Source organism: Colius striatus, chromosome Z (assembly GCF_028858725.1).
Source record: "Colius striatus isolate bColStr4 chromosome Z, bColStr4.1.hap1, whole genome shotgun sequence".
NCBI classification, from domain to species: domain Eukaryota; kingdom Metazoa; phylum Chordata; class Aves; order Coliiformes; family Coliidae; genus Colius; species Colius striatus.
The window spans coordinates 4886346-4905424 of record NC_084790.1 but is presented as its reverse complement, the minus strand read 5'-3'; the positions used below and the strand labels follow the sequence as shown (position 1 = coordinate 4905424).

Genomic DNA, 19079 nt, shown 5'->3' with positions numbered 1-19079 from the left:
ACGCTGGCGGCTCCGGTCCTCCACGGTGCAGGGGGCAGAGCCGAGCGGCTCCGGCCCGGTGCCTCCGCCTCCTTCCGTGTTCCGGTTCCTGCAGCCGTCGGGCAGGATGCGACCAGCCCCGGCCGCCCGGCCGCTGCCCGCTCAGGTGAGCACAGGAGACCGGGGGGGATGTGTGGGTGTCCGGTCCCGAGCCCCCGGCACCGCCTCCGGGGTCGGCCGCTGCGCCGGGGGCATCGACACCTGCGTGGGGACACGGGGAAGGGGGAGCTTTGCCCCACGGAGGCTGAGCACCGGGCCGGGCTGTCCCCCGCGGTGCCGAGGGTCAGTGCGGGCTGCTGGCGGAGCGGGCGGCTGGAGACCCCCGGGGACACCGCGCCAGCCCCGCTCCCGTCCGGGGGGGTCAGCGCTGCACCCCGGCAGCACCGGGGGGTTGTGTCCGCCCGCTGCCAGGCAGGGTGCGGAAAGGGAGGGAAGGATGGGAGCCCCACGCCTTCTCCGAGCCGCCGTGGTTGTCGGCGCGACCGCTGCCGGGGCTTGGCCGCCGTCCCGGCGTTATCCCAGGACCCATCCTACGATCGTGGCCGGGCTGCCCGGATGGGTCCCCTGGCAGGGACAGCGCTGGGGGAGGATGACGAAGTGCTCGGGGGTGGGGGGGGATGGTGGGAGCATCCCCGGTGCCTCTGTTTCCTCCAGGCTGGGGTTTTGGGGACCCGTATTCTGACTCGGTGGGTGCTGGCACCAGCCAGGGCTGATCCTGATTTCCGAAGCCCGGGTCACTCTCCCAACTGTGCCTGTCGTGGGGTTGCCCCGTGGCACCGAGTCTGTGGGGCAATGGGGTGAGGCTGGACTCTGGACCCGCCAGGCGGGTGAGGGCTGGGTTGGCAGAGGCGAGATAAGGCAGGGTGGGTCGAAGGCTCCTTCTGGCACGGAAGCTCCTGGATCCCAGCTGCGAGGCTTCCTGCTCCCGGGGGGCAGGAGGACTCCCCCCTACACCCCTTGTCCCTGCGAGGGAAGGGATGAGAGTGCCTGGCAGGGCTGGGAACCTGCAGGCAGGGTGGGAGATGTCCTCCCTGGGCTCTCTGACATGGCCTCTGCTCCTCACAGTGTCGCACACCACTCGGGCCGTGACGGCTGAGCTCTGACCCCACAGCCCTGCACTGCAGACGGAGCTGAGAGCTTGGCCTGCGCCTCTCATCCCCTTCTGCTTGCTGGCCATGGGCAGCCATGAGAAGGACCCGTGCTCTCCAAAAAGAGCCCTGTCACGCTCCAACAGCACTGTGTCTTCCAAGCACAGCAGCATTCAGCAGGTTGGGAGAGTCCAGGCTTGGGAGGGCTCGGTGGGATCCTAGAGGTGCACAAAGACTGGCCTAGGGATGCCATGGGGCCTTGGGGTGGCTTCACTTCACTTTAGGAAGCGTGATACAGAGATGCTTTGTCCCCTGGGTGTACCAAGTGTTGCTGCCTGGGGACAAGATGCACCCCATCTGCCTCTGGTGCTGAGGGACCCCCATGCTGACCCCTGACCCCCAACCCCAGCAGGGCTCAGAGAGCTGGGAAGTGGTGGAGGAGCTGCTCACACAGGGCAGCCCAGGCCAGGAGCCGCAGCGACACGAAGGGTACCTGCTCAAGAAGAGAAAATGGCCCCTGAAGGGCTGGCACAAGGTAACGGGCAGAGTCGGCACTGGGAGCTGTCACCCACCCGGTCCTGAGTGCTATGGCTGGCCCTGGGGTGATTTGGGCTGCTGGATGGGGAGGCTGTAGGCGCCAAACTCTGCCTCCACCCTTCAATGATCGTCCCTCTCTGTCCCCAGAGGTACTTTGTGTTGGAAAACGGCATCCTGAAATATGCCACCACGCGCCAGGATGTGAGTGTGGGGCTGGGCTGCATCCACGGGCTTGGGGCAGGGGAGACCTCATGACCCTCATGAAGAAGGGAGGGCTTTCCACTGACAGGGGTCCCTGGGGTCCCCCAGGTCCTCAAGGGCAAAGTGCATGGTGCCATTGATGTCCGTCAGTCTGTCATGTCTGTCAACAAGAAGGCGCAGCGGGTTGACCTGGACACAGAGGAGAACATCTACCACCTCAAGGTGCTGGTGGGGGCTGGAGCCAGGGCTGGGACTAGGACAAGGCTGGGGGTGTTGGGTTGTGTCCCCTCCCAACGTGCCTCTGTCCCACAGATCAAGTCCCCAGAGCTCTTTGCCAGCTGGGTGAGCAGCCTCTGCTCCCATCACCAGGGTGATGGTGCAGGTCCCACAGGGAAGTCCCCCACCGATGTGCAGGTGTGTGACACATTGGACTGATGATGCAAATCAGTGCCTGGGTGTGGGGCTCCTGGTGGCAGCCCCGGTGGTTTCCCTTCTCCCTGGCTGCAGGGCCCATGGACGAGGATCCTGCCCTCTGGCAGTGCCCCTGCCCTCTCCACCCTCGCCAGCTCCCAGGACAAGGTGAATGCGTGGCTGAAGGACAGCGAGGGGCTGGAGCGCTGCTCGGCTGGTGAGCGGGGCAGGAGGGCATGTGTGGGGCAGGGTGAGCGCCCTGTCCCCACTCCCTATCTGGCCTCACTCTGTGCCTGTTGCAGAGCTGTTGGAGTGCCAAGCAAAGCTGCAGGAGCTGACTGGCATGTTGCAGAGCCTGGAGGCCCTGCACCGCATCCCCTCAGCCCCCCTCATCTCCAGCAGCCAGGTGAGTGGGGCAGTGGTGGGTGCAAGGCTGGGCATCGCCCAGCAGCCCCTCCTCCCGAGCAGAGTCCAGCTTAGCCTCCTCCTCTCACTCACAGCCCTCAGCTGCCACAGAGAGGCCCAAGAAGGGCAGAAGGAGCACCAGAATCTGGTGCACCCAGAGCTTTGCCAAGGACGACACCATTGGCAGGGTGAGGGTGAGCGGGTGTCCAGCCGGGCTCTGGCTGCCTCTGACTGAGCCCTGGCCTGGGGCAAGAGCTGCCCGGGGCCCCGCTGACCCCCATGTCTCACCCCAAGGTGGGCCGCCTGCATGGCTCTGTCCCCAACCTCTCACGCTACCTGGAGCCATCCCAGAGCCAGCTGTCCTTCAGCCTCCCTCCTGAGTACAGCCAGTTGCAGAGGAGCTTCTGGGTCCTGGCCCAGAAAGGTGGGATGAGGGCAGCAGTGCTGAGCCCCAGTGGGGGTTGTGGCAGTGACAGAATGGGTGCTGGGGTGCTGTGCTGAAGCCTGATGCCCTGCCCATGTCTCCTGGCAGTGCACAGCTCACTCAGCAGCATCGTGGCCGTGCTGATGGCTGAGAGGGCCCGTCTGGAGGAGATGCGGCAGGCGCTGGACCGGCAGCGCTCAGCCCCACGCCTGGATGCTGCTGGCAGTGCCAGGGTGAGGCATTGCAGGGGGGCAGGCAGGGCTGGCACCAGCTTCTGGTCTCACTGAGGCGGGGGGATTGTGGCTGGTAGGGTGCTGGTGGGTGCAGAGAGTTGCCCAGGTCTCAGCCCGGTACTGCTGCCCCGGCAGTGGTGGGGCGATCCCCCCTCCCTGTCAGCTGGCTGGATGGGACAGTCTGGAGCAGGGATTGTCTGAGCCTCTCCCTGCCTCCACAGGCTGCCCTGCGCCGCTTCCACTCCCTCTCCGTGTCCTCTGACACCACCCTGGACTCCTTTGCCTCCCTGCACCCCGACGAGGTCAGGGGGTGCCGGCATGGGGTGGGGGGTCGGGGTGACCCCCTCGGGGCTGGGAAGGCTGAGGCGGTGGCTGTCCCCGCAGCCGGATGCGCTGCCGGCCAAGGGGCGTGAGCAGCAGCTCTCTAACCGCAGCATCGTCTCGCTGGCCGACTCGCACACCGAGTTTTTCGACGCCTGCGAAGTTTTCCTCTCAGCCAGCTCCTCCGAGAATGAGGTGGGCCGGGGCTTGAGCTGGGGGCGGGCGGGGCCGGGGGCGGGAGGGCTCTGCTGAAGACGGAGCCGGGAGGCTCTGCAGAACCCTCTAGAGGTGCTGTTTCTGTGGGTTCATCTCTCCTTTCTCTCTCCCCTGCGTCTTCCCCGTTAGCCGTCCCGGCAGTCCCCCTCCCTGCTCCCTGTGTCCCTGCCAACTCTAGAACCTCCCCTGGTCCCCGTGTCCCCCCCAGTCTCCACATCCTCCCCAACCCCAGTGTTACCTACAGCCCCCGGAGCCCCCCTGCTCTGAGCCTCCTCGGTGAGTGCTGTCAGTGGTCCCACACCCCCCGGCCCTGTCCCTCACTCCTGCAGCCTCCTTAGTACACACCACCTCTTACCTGTCCTGGCCTCTCCCCCGAGCCCATCCCAGATACCCTGGGGGCCCTGCCCGGTCCAGCCCCTCCTGCCTTTCCCCCCACCATGGGATGATGCCCAGCCCCGTCCCTGCCCCGGGACCCCTGCAGCCGCCGACGCTCCCCTGTCCCCAGCCCTCGGATGATGAGTCTTGCATCAGCGAGGCCACCACCAGCGCCTGCGAGGACGCGACCGAGCCGGGGGGGTCGGGCCGGCCCCCGACAGGTAACGGGGACAGGAGACAGAGGGGAGGGCACGGCAGGGAGGGGAGGAAGCTCCGCTCCACCGCTTTCCCCCCCCGCGCGGTGCCCGGCAGGAGCAGAGGGCTCGGGGGTGCCCGTGGAGCCGCTGCCGTTGGAGCTGCCGGGGCCGGACCCCAGGCGAAGAAGTCGCCTCCCCGCCCCCCCAGCGCCGTCCGGGGACGTGAGCCTGTGGGGGCTGCTGCGGAGCAGCGTGGGGAAGGATCTGTCACGCGTGGCTCTGCCTGTGCAGCTGAACGAGCCGCTCAACACGCTCCAGCGTCTGTGCGAAGAGCTGGAGTACAGCGCGCTGCTGGACCGCGCCAGCCGCGCCCGCGACCCCCGGCAGCGCCTGGTGCGGGGGGACTCAGGGGGGCGGCGGGGCACGGGGGACTCCAGGGGGCTCAGGGGGGCACAGGAGACTTCGGGAACAGCGGAATGGTCGGTGGGAGCAGGGGCATGGGGGGCTCTGAGGGACTTGGAGCATTTGAGGACTTGGAGGTATCTGGGAACACAGGGAACTTGAGATGCAGGAGGGGCTTGTGGAAGGTCGGGGGCACAGAGGATGTGGGTGACATAGGGGAGTCGGGATAGTTGGGGGTTTGGGGGAAACGGAGGGCTCAAGGGGACATGGAGCTCAGGGAGAGACTTGGAGGACGTAGGAGAGCTTGAGGACACAGAAACACTTGGGGAGTTCAAGGATTTAGGGGACACAGTGGATTTCAGGGGACATGAGACTTCAGGTGCAGCAGGAACTCAGGAGAGGTCAAGGGCATGAGTGACAGGGGCTCAGGAAGGTCGAGGGTTTGGGGGGCTCACAGGATGCAGAGGGAGCTTGGGGGAACATGGACGTACTTGGGGAGTTCAGGGACTTAGTGGGGATTGGGGGACGGGGAGTTTGAGGACATGAGGGCACTTGGAGACTTCAAGGATTTAGGGGTCTTGGAGGACATGGGGGGTTGGGTGTACAAGAGGCTCAGCCCAGCAGCATGGGGTGGCAGCAGGGACACGGAGATGCACAACCTCAGGGCAGTGGTGACTGTGGTGGCTTGGTGGCAGGTCTATATGGCTGCCTTTGCCGTGTCTGCCTATGCCTCCACCTACTACCGGGCGGGCAGCAAACCTTTCAACCCGGTGCTGGGCGAGACCTACGAGTGTGTGCGGCCTGACCGTGGCTTCCGCTTCATCAGTGAGCAGGTGGGGCCAGGGCCGGGGCTGGGGAGGGGGCACAGAGCTAGACAGGGCACTGGCATGACTCTTTTCCTCCCTCCAGGTCTGCCACCACCCCCCCATCTCCGCTTGCCATGCCGAGTCCGACAACTTCATCTTCTGGCAAGGTGGGTGCCAAGGAAGGTATTGGGATCACGCGTGAGTGGAATGGGGCAGGAGGTCTCACCTCTTCCCCCTCCTCCCCCCTTAGACATGAGGTGGAAAAACAAATTCTGGGGCAAGTCACTGGAGATCGTCCCCATGGGCACCGTCAATGTCCAGCTGCCCAGGTGAGACCCTGGCCTTGGCAAGGTGCCCCTGTCCCCTCGGTGCCACCTAGCCCCTCCTTGGCTGACGTTGTGGCAATACCCGCAGGACCGGGGACCACTTTGAGTGGAACAAGGTGACAACTTGCATCCACAACGTCCTCAGCGGGCCCCGCTGGATCGAGCACTACGGCGAGGTGCTGATCCGCAACACCCGCGACCCCTCCTACCACTGCAAGATCACCTTTTGCAAGGTGCGGCCCCCCCGGCCCCCTGCATGGCCACGGCCCCTCCCGTGACCCTCTCCCTCCGCCCTCGTGCCCATCCGAACGCTGCGTGTTGCCGTCCCGCCTCTTGCCTGGCCCCGCCCCCTCCCCATTGATCCGCGCGGCCGTTCACAACGGCCCCGCCCCTTTTCCGCGGCCCCGCCCCTTTCCCACGGCCCCGCCCCATTCATCCCCGCCCTTCCCCGCTGGCCCCGCCCGCTCACGCATCCTCCACCGGCCCCGCCCCTACGGCCCCGCCCCCCGCCGTTAGCCCCGCCCCTTCCCCGTGGCCCCGCCCCTCCCTCAGGGCCCCGCCGTTTCCCCACGGCCGTCCCGTGGCCGCAGGCTCGGTACTGGGGCGCGGGGGCCAACGAGGTGCAGGGGGTCGTGCTGAGCCGCAGCGGGAAGGTGGTGGAGCGTTTGGCGGGGAAGTGGCACGAAGGGCTGCACCGCGGCCCGGCTCCGGGACAGTGCATCTGGAGAGCCAGTAAGGATGCAAGGCTGGGAGACCGTGCTTTGCTGGGGTTGGGGGGGGAATACCCAGCCTTGGGGGTCTCAGCACTGTTCCTCCCCACCCAACAGGCCCTATGCCCCACGACCATGAGAGGAACTACGGCTTCACCCAGTTTGCCCTGGAGCTGAACGAGCTGACACCTGAGCTGCGGCGGGTGCTGCCCCCCACTGACACCCGCCTGCGACCTGACCAGCGGTGAGCAGCACCCCAGCACCGTGGAGGGCAGGGGGCTGAGGCTGCCCAGCTCCTTACAACGATGTGTGTCCCCCCTCCCCAGGTACCTGGAGGAAGGGAATGTGCCAGCAGCTGAGACGCAGAAGCGCCAGATTGAGCAGCTGCAACGGGACCGGCGCCGGGTGATGGAGGAGAACAACATCACCCACCAGGCTCGCTTCTTCAGGTCTGGCACGGGGATCTGGGGAGGGGAGCCCCAAAGCTGATGTATAGGGTGGTGCATGGGGCATCCCGTGGATCGGGGGGGATACAGGGCTCTCAGAGAATGGGAGGACTTGCTGGGGATCTCAGTGGCATCTCAGCTGTCACCTTCCCATCCCATCTGCAGGCGGATGACGGATGCCAATGGGAAGGAGTCGTGGGTCACCAACAACACCTACTGGAAGCTGCGCTTGGACCCCGGCTTCGCCCACCTGGACAGTGCAGTGCTGTGGTAGTGACCACGCCGCGGGATGCTGAGTCCCCCCAGCTCATCACAGCAGTGGCATAGAGCAGTGGGGCTGGTCCCCCCAGCGCTGGGGGTGAAGTGCTCCCCCCGCCCACGCTCATTCTAGCAGCTGATTTGCTGCTATTTAAGCAAAACTGTGATATCAAAGTGGGGGGAATGATGACAGCACAGGTGGTGCCTCCCACCCCAACCCAGGGCAGAGCCTTGGGTCAGCTAGGGCACCCAAGGGCAGGGGCTGGCAGTACCCCTCTGCCCTGAAGGCATGGGATACCTGGGTCCCTGGCTTGCTGGTTGGGGGGCACGGGGGGTTGTGGGGTGCCTGCAGGCAGGCAGACCCCTCTGCCCCTCTCATCTGTGCCCAAGGGCTGCTCTAATAAAGGCTGCAAAGAGCTGGCATGTGCAGAGAGCTTCCTTCCTCCTGCTCCAGGACTCAGGACCCCCTCTTTCTAGCTGAGGATACCTGGGTCTCTCAGCAAATGGGGTACGGGCCGCGACGAGTCCATTAGCTCCCCACGGTGCCTCAGTTTTCCTCCCACCGGCCAGCAGAGGAGAGCAGAGAGCTGTGCCCCACAGCTGTGTCCCACAGTATCCCCTTTATTGTGAGATATGCTGCTGCCCCCAGCCCCACGCCAGGCACATGGGGTCTCAATAAATACTTCAGCATTACCCCCCCTCCCCCTTAAAAACCACCGACGACGACGAAAAACCCACCCAGTCCCCTCCCCACTCACCCCTGCGGCCCCACCAGGGTGGCACCGAGGGCTGATTGTCTGGCTGCATCCCCTACTCCACTGCTCAAGTCTTCCCAGGATATGGGTGTTAAATAGAGGGAAACACACAGGACCCCTTGCTTTGAGGTGCCCGGACTAGGGGGGGTGTCTCAACCCCCCTCAGCACGGCTCAGTTGCCGTAGAAGCCGTAGTAGCCGCTGTCGGTACCTGGGTCCTTATCGTAGAAGTCCCCGTTGCGGGGCTGGGGGGAGCTCTCGGTGCTGGAGGGGTACGGGGACACCCGCCGCCGTTTGCACTCGTACAGCCCCGAGTCCGAGGAGTCGCCTGAAGTGGGGGCGGGGGGCTCGGGGGCCCAGCCCTCCGCCTCCTTCCCCTTCTCCTCCCGCGGCTCCCGGTACCAGCCCAGGGCCCCGGGACTGCCCTTGGGGCCATACTGCCCGGGGCTCCAGCCTCCTCCCGCCGCGAAGCCCCCCGGCCCCTCGGGGTAGTAGGGCAAGGGAGGGTGGTGGGGGGCAGGCGGCAGGGCAAAGGGCTTCACGCCGTAGGGCACCAGCTTGCCCCCCCCGTATCCCGCTTCGTAGCCGCCGTAGTCCAGTGGCCCGGCGGCAGGCGGCTGCTGGGGGGTGAAGTACCAGCGCGGGGGGTCCTTGGGGGGCAGGGGCAGGGGAGCCCCCCGCTCCCCACCGAAGAAGCGGCCAGGGGGCAGCGAGTACTGCTCGGGCAGGAAGGGCTGGAAGCGCGGTGCCGGCAGGAGCTGCTGGCAGCCGAGACCCTCCGGCGGGGATGGGGTGAGACGGTCGCCCTCCGAGGCTGCGTACATCCTGGGGGGGGAGGACAGGGAGGGAGTAGAGGGGTCGCCGTCCTGCCAGTCGGAACCGGGACGGGGGACACTGGCAGGAAGCTGGGGAGACACTCACGAGTCAAAGTTGTCCCGGAAGCCTTTGGCGAAGGGGTTGTGGTCGATCTTCAGCTGGGTGATCTGAGGGGCAAAGGGAGCTGGGGGGACTGGGGCTGCTGCCAACCTGTCGTCTTTCCCCTCCCCAGGATGTCTCCTCCTCATTCCTTTTCTGTCGAGCAGCCCCCTCCCCATCAGAGGCCCCTGCCTGGCCCAGAACACCCACCCGTGTTCTGAGCACCCGCGGGGCTCGGCCAAATCTGCGGGGGAGGGGGCAGGGGCTGGGCAGGCTGTGCTGGGAGGGCACTGGGGTGAATTGCTGAATTGCTCGAGGGGCAACTAGGACGCTGAAGGGATTCAGCGGGAGGTGCGGGGATGCTGAGGGGTTGTGGGGGGTACCAAGGGTTGCAGAGATGCTGCGGACAGGGGTCTTGGGGGTAAAGGGGGGCTTTGGGAGGATACCATTGGGCTTTCCCTGATGCTGGGGACCTTAGAGGGTACTGGAGAGGGGATTACCGGGGGCTGCCCTGGGGGGATTACCAGGGTTGGTGTGATGATACCGGGGTGTATAGGTTGTTTCTCTGGTCCTGGGAGGATGCTGGGGAGGTTGTTGGGTTTCCTGTGCTTCTTTGGGGGGGGGTCTGTGTGAGGGATGTACCCCCATGCTAGGGACTGGGGTGGGCAGCATCCCATACTCACGTCAGCGTTCTGATAGGCTGTGACAGCGATGAACTGGGTCTCAGGGAAGGCAAAGGTGTGGGTGTGTGGAGAGGGGTACCCCTCCTCACCCTCACCCTCCTTCACCTCTGTCACATGCAGCCGGGGCTGGTACTTGTGCAGCGACTGCAGCACGATCATCTGGGGAGGGGGAGTAGAGGTGGGTTGGGGGAGGGGGGCAATGGAGACCTGGCACAGCCTCACATGGTGGCAAGACTCATACCTGGCCAACATTGTTGGATGCACCCTTGTTGTTGGTGAGCTTCAGCTTCCCAAAGGAGACCTCCTGCCGCATCCAGTGGGCACCCGTGTTGGGTGAGTCAGGGTGTAGGTAGAGGCGGTTACCTGGGGATTGTGGAGAGCAGAGACAGAGTCAATCCCTGTCTGGCACAGCAAAGAGGAGGATGAGGGTAAGGAAGGGGATGTTGGGGGGAGGGAGCTGTACCTGGCATGTTGCCCTCGGCTTTGCCACACTGCACCCACTTGCCGCCCTGGTAGCGCCAGTGATGTTGATCCACCAGCACCACATCCACGCAGACGCTGTAGTGGGCCACGGGGTTGAGCCCTGAGAGGTTGAAGCTGAGGAAAGGGAACATGCGCCTGGGGAGGGGACAGAGGTGCAGACAGTCAAACCCCTCAGCTCAACCCCTGGCACAAAGGGCTGCATGGGGTGTGGGGAGAGCCCTGCCTTGCAGAGTGGCACTGGGGAAACTGAGGCAGGGCCATGCCCGGGCTCCCCCACACCCAGCTGGGTGCCTGTGAGGAGCTGACTGACCCTGGCAGCTGGGGGATGCTCTGAGGGCCGAATTCCCCCCACCACCACCACCTCGGCATCTTCCTCCCCCTCCCCAACACCTTCCGGATCGGAAACCAACACCGCTGCTATTTCAGGCTGGGCGCCAGCCCGTGCCAAGGGCAGGAAGGGGACAGGCTGGGACGGACTCTGTGGCTGCAGCTGCCACCTCCCATGGGGCTGCACCTCGCTGTCCTTCCACACCTTGGGGGGAACCCCAAATCCCAGCCCTGGCATGGGATATCTGACCCTCTCCCCTCCTAGTTTTGTCCCTCCTTTTTCATCACTGGCCCCAGTAGCTGCAGTTGCCAGCTCAGGTTTGCCAGGTCACTGGTCCAGCACCCTCTTCCGAGCACAGGTCGACTCTTCAGCTGTGGTGTTTCGACACACACTGGAATTTGGGCTTATGGTGGTCAGAGCTGGAAACCAGCCACAGCCCTGGCCCCACCAGCAGCCCCAGCCACTCTGTTAGTGCTACCAGCATTGCTGGCAAGGAGCAGGATTTACCCCTTGCCCCGACAGACCAACATGAGAGGCATGCAAGGGCCTCCCCCTTCCTCCTAGCATTGTCTTGGTGAGATACACCTGGGGTAGGTGGTGGGGAGTGGTTGCATCTCCCCACACCCCCTCCCACCTCCCCTCTGCCTCCTGCTCTTGGGCTGTGCCACTTAAGTCTGCTGGTACCTGGTGGACAAAGGTAGGAGGTGGGGGAAGCGGGCTGTGTACACCCCCCACCTCATTTTCTCATAGCACAAAGTGGGTGCCAGGGTTTCTCTGAAAGGGCCCCAGAAAGCTTTACCTGTCTGGTGGGTCCTGCATGGAGCCAGGAGCTTCCACCTCTCCCTGAAAGGAACCTGGGTGTCCAGGGTGGGTTTGGGCAGGGGAGGGAGTGAGACCTGGAGCCCACCTCAGCCCACCCATCTTCCCAGGAATGTGGGATGGAGCTGGCTGTGGAGTGAGGCTGCCCACCAGCAGGATTCACCCCTGGCAGAGGCTGAGGTGGAGGGGTTCCTTTGCCTTCCTGCCAGCATGGGAAGGATGCCCTGCTTAGCCTGGCAGTCCCTGGACCACCCAGCACACCAAGGCTTCCCACCAGCCCCAAGCCTGTGAGCTCATGACAGGGGTGACACGATGTACCAAGGGGAGCCCAGCCAAGGCCCCCTGGGCCACCGCCGAGCCCCCCTGGGCTGTTGGCCTGCTCCACTGCACCAGATGGGGGAGGCAGGAGGGCCGAAACAGAGGTGGAGAGCAAAAGGAGGGGCTGGGAGCACACGCAGCTCCCGGCGCTGGGGCAGGAGCGCGGGGCATCGGCCTCAGCCCCGGCAGGAAGCACAGCCCAGGCAGTGCCGTGGCACCGGGGCCGCGGCGTGCGAAGAGCGGTGGAAAGAGCGTGTGCAGCCCGCGCCGAGCGCCGCTGACTCAAAATTGCCCTTATGAGAGAGTGGGGGGGGAGTGTGGGAGAAAGAAAAAGAAAGCAGTGCTCGTTGCAAGGAGCACCGCACATGCTCTTTGGGGCTGGGATGGACGGTGGTCCTGAGCACCCCCGGTGCAACCCCGGTCCGGGTGAGCCCTCGCAGAGACCCCATCCCGTCGGCTGTGTGCCGAAAGCAGGCGGCCCCGGGGCTCACGGCTCCTCCGGAGCGAGCGGGACGCGAGCCGTGTCACGGGAAGGTGGTTCCTGCCACCGATTAAAAACTGCGGCCACATCAAAGGGCGGCAGCGAGGGGCTGCGCTGGCTCTGGGCCCCCGCCGAGCTCTCGCAGGGTGCCGCCTCGCCGCCGCGCTCCTGGCACACCAGGACAGCGCTGGCACCCGCTCCTGGCACACGAGCAAGGCGGGCTGGCGGCTGGCCGCGGGGGGAGCAGCCAGGCTGTGTGCTGCACCAGCCCCGAGCTGCTGCACGGAGCAGGGAGGAAGAAAACAGCCTCTTTTTTTTTTTTTCTGTTTCTTTTGGGGGTTTTTGGGGTTGGTTTTGGGTTTTTTTTTTTTTGTACCTTGCTTGCTCCGCCAGCGCCGGTTCCCCGGCTCCCCGAGCCCCGACTCACAGCTCAAACGCTGCCGCAGTGCAAACCGCAGGGCTCGGCCGAGGCACTGGCGGGCAGGGGGGTGGGGGGTGGGGGGTTGGGTAAGACCCGAAACCGTGCGCTCCTCGCATTTATTTTTAAATCCCCCAGCGCTCGAGCTGCCGGGGGTGCTGCTCGGGCAGCACTTGGTACCCCTGGGGCTGGTCCCTGCGGTTTGGGAGGTGCTGTGTGGTCCGCGGGGTGTAGGATGCTCCAGCCAGCTCACATCACCCCTGCTCCGCACCCCAAAAGCCAGCGGGCACCTCCGTTTTCCCTCTCCTTGTATGTTTGTTTCTGGAACTCTAGAAGGGGCTCACAGGCTGCATGTCCCTGCACGAACCCCTCGACTCAGGGGATTGGAGTGGCACAGGGCATGTGGCCATGGGGCAGGGGAGCCAGGGGACATGAGGAGCTGGGGACACAACAGCACATCCAGGGCATGTGGGTATCAAGGATGGCAGGTGACATGGGACACTGGGGACAGAGGGAGCAGGGACAGAGAGTCTGGGACAAATCCCAGTGAAGTATAAATCTAGGGACCTGCCTGACGCCAGAACTACAAACCTCTCGGGCAGTGGTGACCCCCTGCCAAGCTCTTCCCACAGCCCTGGCAGTGCACAAGGGGCTGCCGACTTGCTGAGCCACCTCCTCTCCCAGTGCCACGGCAGCCACAAGAACCACGGCTGCGTGGGAGAGCGGTGCAGCCCCCGCTGCACTCCACTTGCCCACCACCTCCAGCGCACAGCTGTGTGGCAAAGCTGCTTGGCATGGCACGGTGATACAGCCTGGTGTGGTGACACAGCATGGCACAGTGATACAGCATGGCACAGCTGTTCAGCATGGCACAATGATATAGCATTCTGAGGTGACACAGCATGGCACAGCTGCTCGGAATGGCACAGTGGTACAGCATGGTGAGGTGACACAGCCATGGCACAGTGATACAGCATGGCACAGCTGCTCGGCATGGCACGATGATACAGTATGGTGAGGTGACACAGCATGGCATGGTGACATGGCATGACACAGTAATACAGCATGGCATGGTGATATGGCATAGCACAGTGACATGGTGTGGTAATGCTGGCACGGCACAGTGACACAGCACGGCTGCACAGCATTGCACAGCTGCACACTTGCATGGCCTGGCTGCCTGGCATGACATGGTGGTGCAGTGATGTGGCGTGGTATGGTGACACGGCATAGCATAGCATGGCTGCACACCACACGACAGCACAACATGGTGACATGGTATGGCGGCACGGCACAGCCTGGCTGCATTGCACAAGCTGCACAGCACAGTTGCATGGCACAACCACACTGTTGTCCCCAACCCCACAGACCTGACAACTGGGCATCGGGTCTCCCAGCCCAGCCTGCATGGGAACAGCGGCCACTGGCCTGGGGAAAGCATCCCCAAGTCCCCTTGAAAAGGTAACAACAGCCCTTGTGTCATCAAATGAGTGGCCACCCCTCAAACCAGAGCCAACCTTGTGTTTGCCCAAGACAAACTCATTCCCAGTGACTCCAAAGCCGTCCCTGTGTCACCCACAAAGGCAACGCCAGCTGCTGTGTCCCTTAAGTACAAATCCAGCCCCAGTGTCCCCTCCAAAAGCGGCACTGAGCCCCCACAAAATACAAAGCCAACCCCTGAGTCCCCTTGAAAGCAAAGGCAGCCCCAGCTTTGCAGCAGGAACCCACGGCAGGAATTCCCCAGGCCCTTGGCAGTGCGGTGATAGTGAAGCCTTGGGGCTTTCCGCAGAAATCCTGCCCCAGCTGAGCCCCAAGAGCCACGTGGGCAGAGGGACGAGGACTCTGTAGAAAACTGTCAGGATGCTGGGGATGAGTGGGTGTGGGATGGTGTGGGACGGCATGGGACGCTATGTCAGAGAAGGGCAGGAGTGGGCAGGGAAGGAGCCAGCTGGGGTAAATCCCATCTCTCAACCAGATTCACCCCAATGCCACCATCTCCATCCAGCCTTGGCTTTCTTTCTGTGGGGACACTGTGGGGGTTGCACCTCAGGGAGGTAGGCATGGAAGGACCAGTGCAACCTGATGAAACTGGGCACCCACCCCCTCAGCGGGATGGGATGTCTCCTGTCCTGCCTGGAGTCCCCCTGCCTGGTGGTCCCTGCTTTGGGGCACATTGTCCCCTCCAAGCCTCCACTTTGGGTTTTTTCCTGTGTCTCAGCAGCACTGCAGCCCGGCCCTGCACACAGAATTTTGCAAAAGCAGCTCAGAGTCGGGGGAAACGGATGTTTTGTGGCTCAAAGTTTGATGTCTCCCCAGGCAGTTTGCCATGAGCCCCCACCCTGGCACGCAGCACGTTCCCCCCCCCAGTCCTCAACCTCTCTGTAGTGCTGTCATGAGGGATGGAACTGGAAAAAGAGCCCCAAAATCACCTGGCTTGAGGCTGGGAGCTGGCAGCAGACCCCAGAGGTGCAGCGGGGTAGAGAGGAGGGGATGTCTGGGGGCAGCCCCTCAGCATCAGATCCTTAGCTGCCCTGACACAGCAGGGACAGGCACTTGCCCCCACATCTGCCTCAATGCCCAGGGAATAGAGGAGGAAAGCAATGGGGCAAATGTCAGTGGGTTCCTGTAGGATCAGAATGATGGAGGGTGAGAAACAACCCTTTGAGGGGCCCAACGCTCCTGTTACCCCCTCGGCCGATGCCGGGGACACGTCAGCCCAGCCATGCTGGTTTGCTGCCGAGTGGCCCTGAGCCCGGCGGGGAGAGCAGGCCTGGGAAGGGCCGTGGCAAACCAAGCGGCCCTAACGTGTTTAGACTTCCAACACATTAAGCAGGTTGGTCTCAGCATCGAAGTGACACCGTCTGTCTCGGCCAAGGGAGGGAAGGGGAAAGGCTGCAGAGCATTGCTGGTGGCAGCCCCAGCACTGGGCAGAAAGAGACCCCCACCGGGCAGGGGGATGGCAGCAGCAGGGGGGATCTCTGCCAGTTGCCTCACATACAGTGGGGGTGTGCTGCCCCATCACCCTCTCACCAAGGATTTTCAAGAGCCACAGCAGCCCTGAGCATAATCCAGAGGTGGCTGAGCCTCGTGCCCAGCCCCACCACGCTCGCACTCTCCTCTGTGCTGTAGCATGATCCCATAGAGATCTCCAAAGCTGCAGGCTGGGGCCTGGCTCCCCTTACCCACATCACCCCAATATGGGGCCAAAGGACGTGCTGAGGGTGGACACAAATATTTTGGGCTACCCTTGCTCCAAGTCAGGGTGATTCGGCATCCTCCCAGGGCCCATATCGTGCCTGGTTCCCTCCAGACCCTGCAAGCAGTGGTTTGGGCAGAGGTGGGGTAGACTTTAGACCTGCCCCAGACCCTTCCCCAGTCCCAGGAATCCACAGTCTGTGATCACTCTGGGCTGGAGGCAGCACGAAGAGGCAGCAGGTGCCTGAGTGCAGTGTCACCAATAGCTATTTTGGCACCCAGGATGTTGCCAAAATGCTCCCCCTTCCTCGGGCACACAGAAGGCACCCAGCCTCTGCCTGCCCCAACAAGCAGGGTGGAGGATTTCCATCCTGGAGGAGAGACAGCAAGTGCAGCCCCACACAAACTGTGTTTGTGGGATGGCTGGAGCCACTGGCACCCTTCTGGGCTCTCATGACTTGTTGCAGTGCTGAGCTCTGGATCCGGCCCGTGGGTCGAGGCCGGATAAATGCTGCCTCCAGGCCCCCAGTACCATCTCCACAAGCTTCCTGGCACAACAAACCCTGCCCGGACATGGGAGATCTGAACCCCCCCTGCCCCTGAAACAGGTGAGGACACCCCCAGATCTCATTCTCCTTTCAATAAGCCTCAACTCTCCTAGAAAATGAGACCTGAGATGTCTGTTCTGCTTCACTCCTCCACTTTTTTCCTTTGCCCACACAGAAAGACATCACCCCTAAACCCACAGGGACAGCGATTCCTCTTGCACACACACCTCCCCTGCACAAACAGATGGGGACCCTCAGCCCCACAAACACCTCACACGCACACACCCTTCCAGCCCTCTGGGGACACGAGGCAGGAACCTCCAGTCTCTCATCGTTACTCCCTGCCCATCCCTCAGTCCCTGCAGCCTGTCTTGCACCCCTTCCTGTGCCCCCACTGCCTGTGTGCCCACCCCTTGCCCTGTAACCCTTGCCCACATCCGACCCCCACCCGCTGCCCGTGTGGGTCCCAGTGCCACTGCCGGTCTCCATCCCGGTGCCCCATGGAGACCCCCTGCCCCGATCCCACCCCTCCCCGGTACATCCCCCGTTGTCCCGGCTCACCTGCCCTGCTTGGTGATGATCATCTCGGTCTGATGCTTGTGGAACTTGGCCCAGAGCGGGTAGTTGTTGAGCATCACCTGCACCTTACCGGCCGCCCGGTACCCGGGCAGGGCGCAGAGGTGCCCGCCGCGGGGGCACAGCGGACCGGCCCCGGGGCCGTACGTGTCCTCCGCACCCGGGTACCCCGCGTAACCCTCCACCGCGTAACCCTCCACCGGGGCGGCGGCGGGAGGCGGCGGGGCCCGGTAAGGCGGGCACGGCCCCAGGAACCGGCCACCGAAACCACCGGGAGCACCGTAGGGCAAAGAGGGGGTTCCCGGCTCCGGTGCTCCCCCATCACCGTAGTAGGCAGCGGCGTCCGGGGGGCCTGGCGGCTCCTTGGCGAAGCTGCCGGTGCCGCTGAGCATAGGGACGGCGGGGCGGGGGGCTCCGGTGCCCGGCTCCAGCGCGCCCATGGACGGGCGGGGGGCACCGGCCCCGCTCAGCCGCTCATGGGGGTCCCGCCGGCGACCCCAGGACTCGGAGCCGGGCGCGTTTCAGCGGTGTCCGCCTCGCCGGGCTCCCGCCGCCCCCTCCATGCCCGGCGGCCCCCGCTGGGGAAAAGGGGTGAGCCGGGGCGGCCCAGAGAAAGCCAAGAGGGGAAGGAGGGGGCTGCAAAAAAACAAACCCGGAAAAAAATCTCAGATACGAACCCCCGGAAAGCCCCCCAAAACTGCCGTCTGGGGGGTGGTTCGGCGGCGCGGGGGAGCCAGCCCTGCCCTGCCCTGCCCTGCCCTGCTGCTGGCGGTGCGGCTGCCGCTGCCCTCACACGCTCCCCCGGCCCATCCCCGTGGCCCCGCGCCTCTTATCCAAAGAAGCGGCTCCGCGCCGGCAGCTCCGCCCCCCCACCCCGTGGAGGCGGCCCCCACCGGGGCGGGCGAATGGGCACGGGGCGGGCCGGGGGGCGGGCAGCGGGACACGCGGGTCCCGGACACGCGAGGAGCGGCGCTCGGGAGGGTGCAGAGACGAGAGAAGGAGTGGGGAGGACGGGGGACATAGAGCGTGGCAGGGAGTGGGGGACGGCAGGGATGGGGGGCACTGGGGGACGTGGGGTGGTGGGAGGGAAGGGGGGTACACGGGAGGAGCAGTGGCCATGTGACACTGGCGGCTTCGGGGCACGGCAAGGAACAGGGACATCTTGGGGGGACACAGGGACAGAGCCTGGAGTGAGGGCACAGTGTGGGGACCACACTCCTGCCTATATTTTTGGATCTGGGGTGGCGCAGGGCACTGGGGGCCAGTTAAGGCTCTGTCCCCCATCCCAGGACCCCTCATTAATCCATCAGTTAGCCCACGGGGCCAGGGGTGCCAGGGCTCTATGTGAGGGTGCTTCACCCCTAGGGAGACTGAGGCAGCCCCCAGACTCTGTGTGGGTCCCGGGTCGTGTCCCCCCCCCCCCCGGTGTCACAGCAGACATGAGGGCTGATGAGTGTCTAGGGGCTAGGACAGGGGTCCCATCCAGTCCGTGGCTTCCCTCCCCCTCTGCTGGGTTTGGGGTGGTCCCAGGGGAGCTCAGACAAGCTGTGGCCACCCTTCATCCCCACGCTGTGCCCACCCCAAGGCCGGCCTTCCTGGCACCTGTCCTTGACCCCACTGTGCCTGGGGAAGTCCCCATGTGCCTTGCAGCCATTACAAAAGCTTTCTACTCTGGAGGGGCCGCTTCCTTTGGCAGCTCCCCAGCTCAGCATCCATCAATACTTTCCATTCCCAGTGGGGCAGCGGGAGGCAAGGGGGATGATTTGGTGCAACCCAGTGCCCATTGCTCTCACAGCACACAAAAGGACAAGTGACATTACCACCAGCCCGTGTGTCCCTCTCCCCCGGGTACTGGAATATATCCAGACTGCCCCACATCTGCAGGACCCTTCTGGGGCTGGGGTTGTGTGTGAAAGGGGTAGTAAGGGGCACACGTAGGTCTCTACCAAACCCACACCTAAATTCCCTGGGCTTCAGGACGTGGGTCACAGGTGCCGGTGCTGATGGGGACAGGGATGGGGGTGGGGACAGGGATGGAGGCAGCTCTGCTTCCCCCACAGAGGGGTCTGGCTGTGGGACAGGAGGAAATGGGAAGTTGAGGATGCGTGGGGAAGGGGGTGGGGGTCTCGCAGGGATGTGTATTGGCCCATCAGACAGAGCTTAGCA

At 64.3% G+C, this 19079-nt stretch overlaps 2 protein-coding genes across 10 annotated transcripts; one reads left to right on the top strand and one right to left on the bottom strand.

Annotated features, from left to right (window-relative positions):
- Nucleotides 1–89: 89 nt before the first annotated feature.
- On the top strand, nucleotides 90–7801 carry OSBPL7 (oxysterol binding protein like 7). Of its 8 annotated transcripts, none has more exons than XM_062017725.1 (23): nucleotides 90–145; nucleotides 1105–1307; nucleotides 1540–1662; nucleotides 1812–1865; nucleotides 1974–2087; nucleotides 2178–2279; nucleotides 2373–2493; nucleotides 2579–2682; nucleotides 2777–2869; nucleotides 2976–3105; nucleotides 3214–3338; nucleotides 3560–3640; nucleotides 3723–3854; nucleotides 4381–4471; nucleotides 4563–4840; nucleotides 5545–5682; nucleotides 5759–5822; nucleotides 5906–5984; nucleotides 6070–6214; nucleotides 6572–6713; nucleotides 6809–6935; nucleotides 7018–7140; nucleotides 7303–7801. In XM_062017725.1, the coding sequence occupies exons 2-23, from the start codon at nucleotides 1215–1217 to the stop codon at nucleotides 7409–7411; spliced, it is 2568 nt and encodes an 855-aa protein (XP_061873709.1). In that variant the 5' UTR covers nucleotides 90–145; nucleotides 1105–1214; the 3' UTR covers nucleotides 7412–7801. The 8 variants fall into 8 exon arrangements, with proteins under 8 accessions (XP_061873709.1, XP_061873704.1, XP_061873702.1 ...); XM_062017720.1 differs by having other exon boundaries at nucleotides 4357–4471; XM_062017718.1 differs by having other exon boundaries at nucleotides 2777–2875; nucleotides 4357–4471.
- A 396-nt stretch (nucleotides 7802–8197) lies between these two features.
- Nucleotides 8198–17694, bottom strand: LOC104558667 (eomesodermin-like). Of its 2 annotated transcripts, none has more exons than XM_062018720.1 (6): nucleotides 16899–17694; nucleotides 10211–10365; nucleotides 9989–10110; nucleotides 9748–9906; nucleotides 9071–9132; nucleotides 8198–8974 (listed from the first exon to the last, which is right to left on the bottom strand). In XM_062018720.1, exons 1-6 carry the CDS (start codon nucleotides 17351–17353, stop codon nucleotides 8323–8325), a joined length of 1605 nt encoding a protein of 534 aa, XP_061874704.1. In that variant the 5' UTR covers nucleotides 17354–17694; the 3' UTR covers nucleotides 8198–8322. The 2 variants fall into 2 exon arrangements, with proteins under 2 accessions (XP_061874704.1, XP_061874705.1); XM_062018721.1 differs by having other exon boundaries at nucleotides 10211–10344.
- Between the last annotated feature and the right edge of the window lie 1385 nt (nucleotides 17695–19079).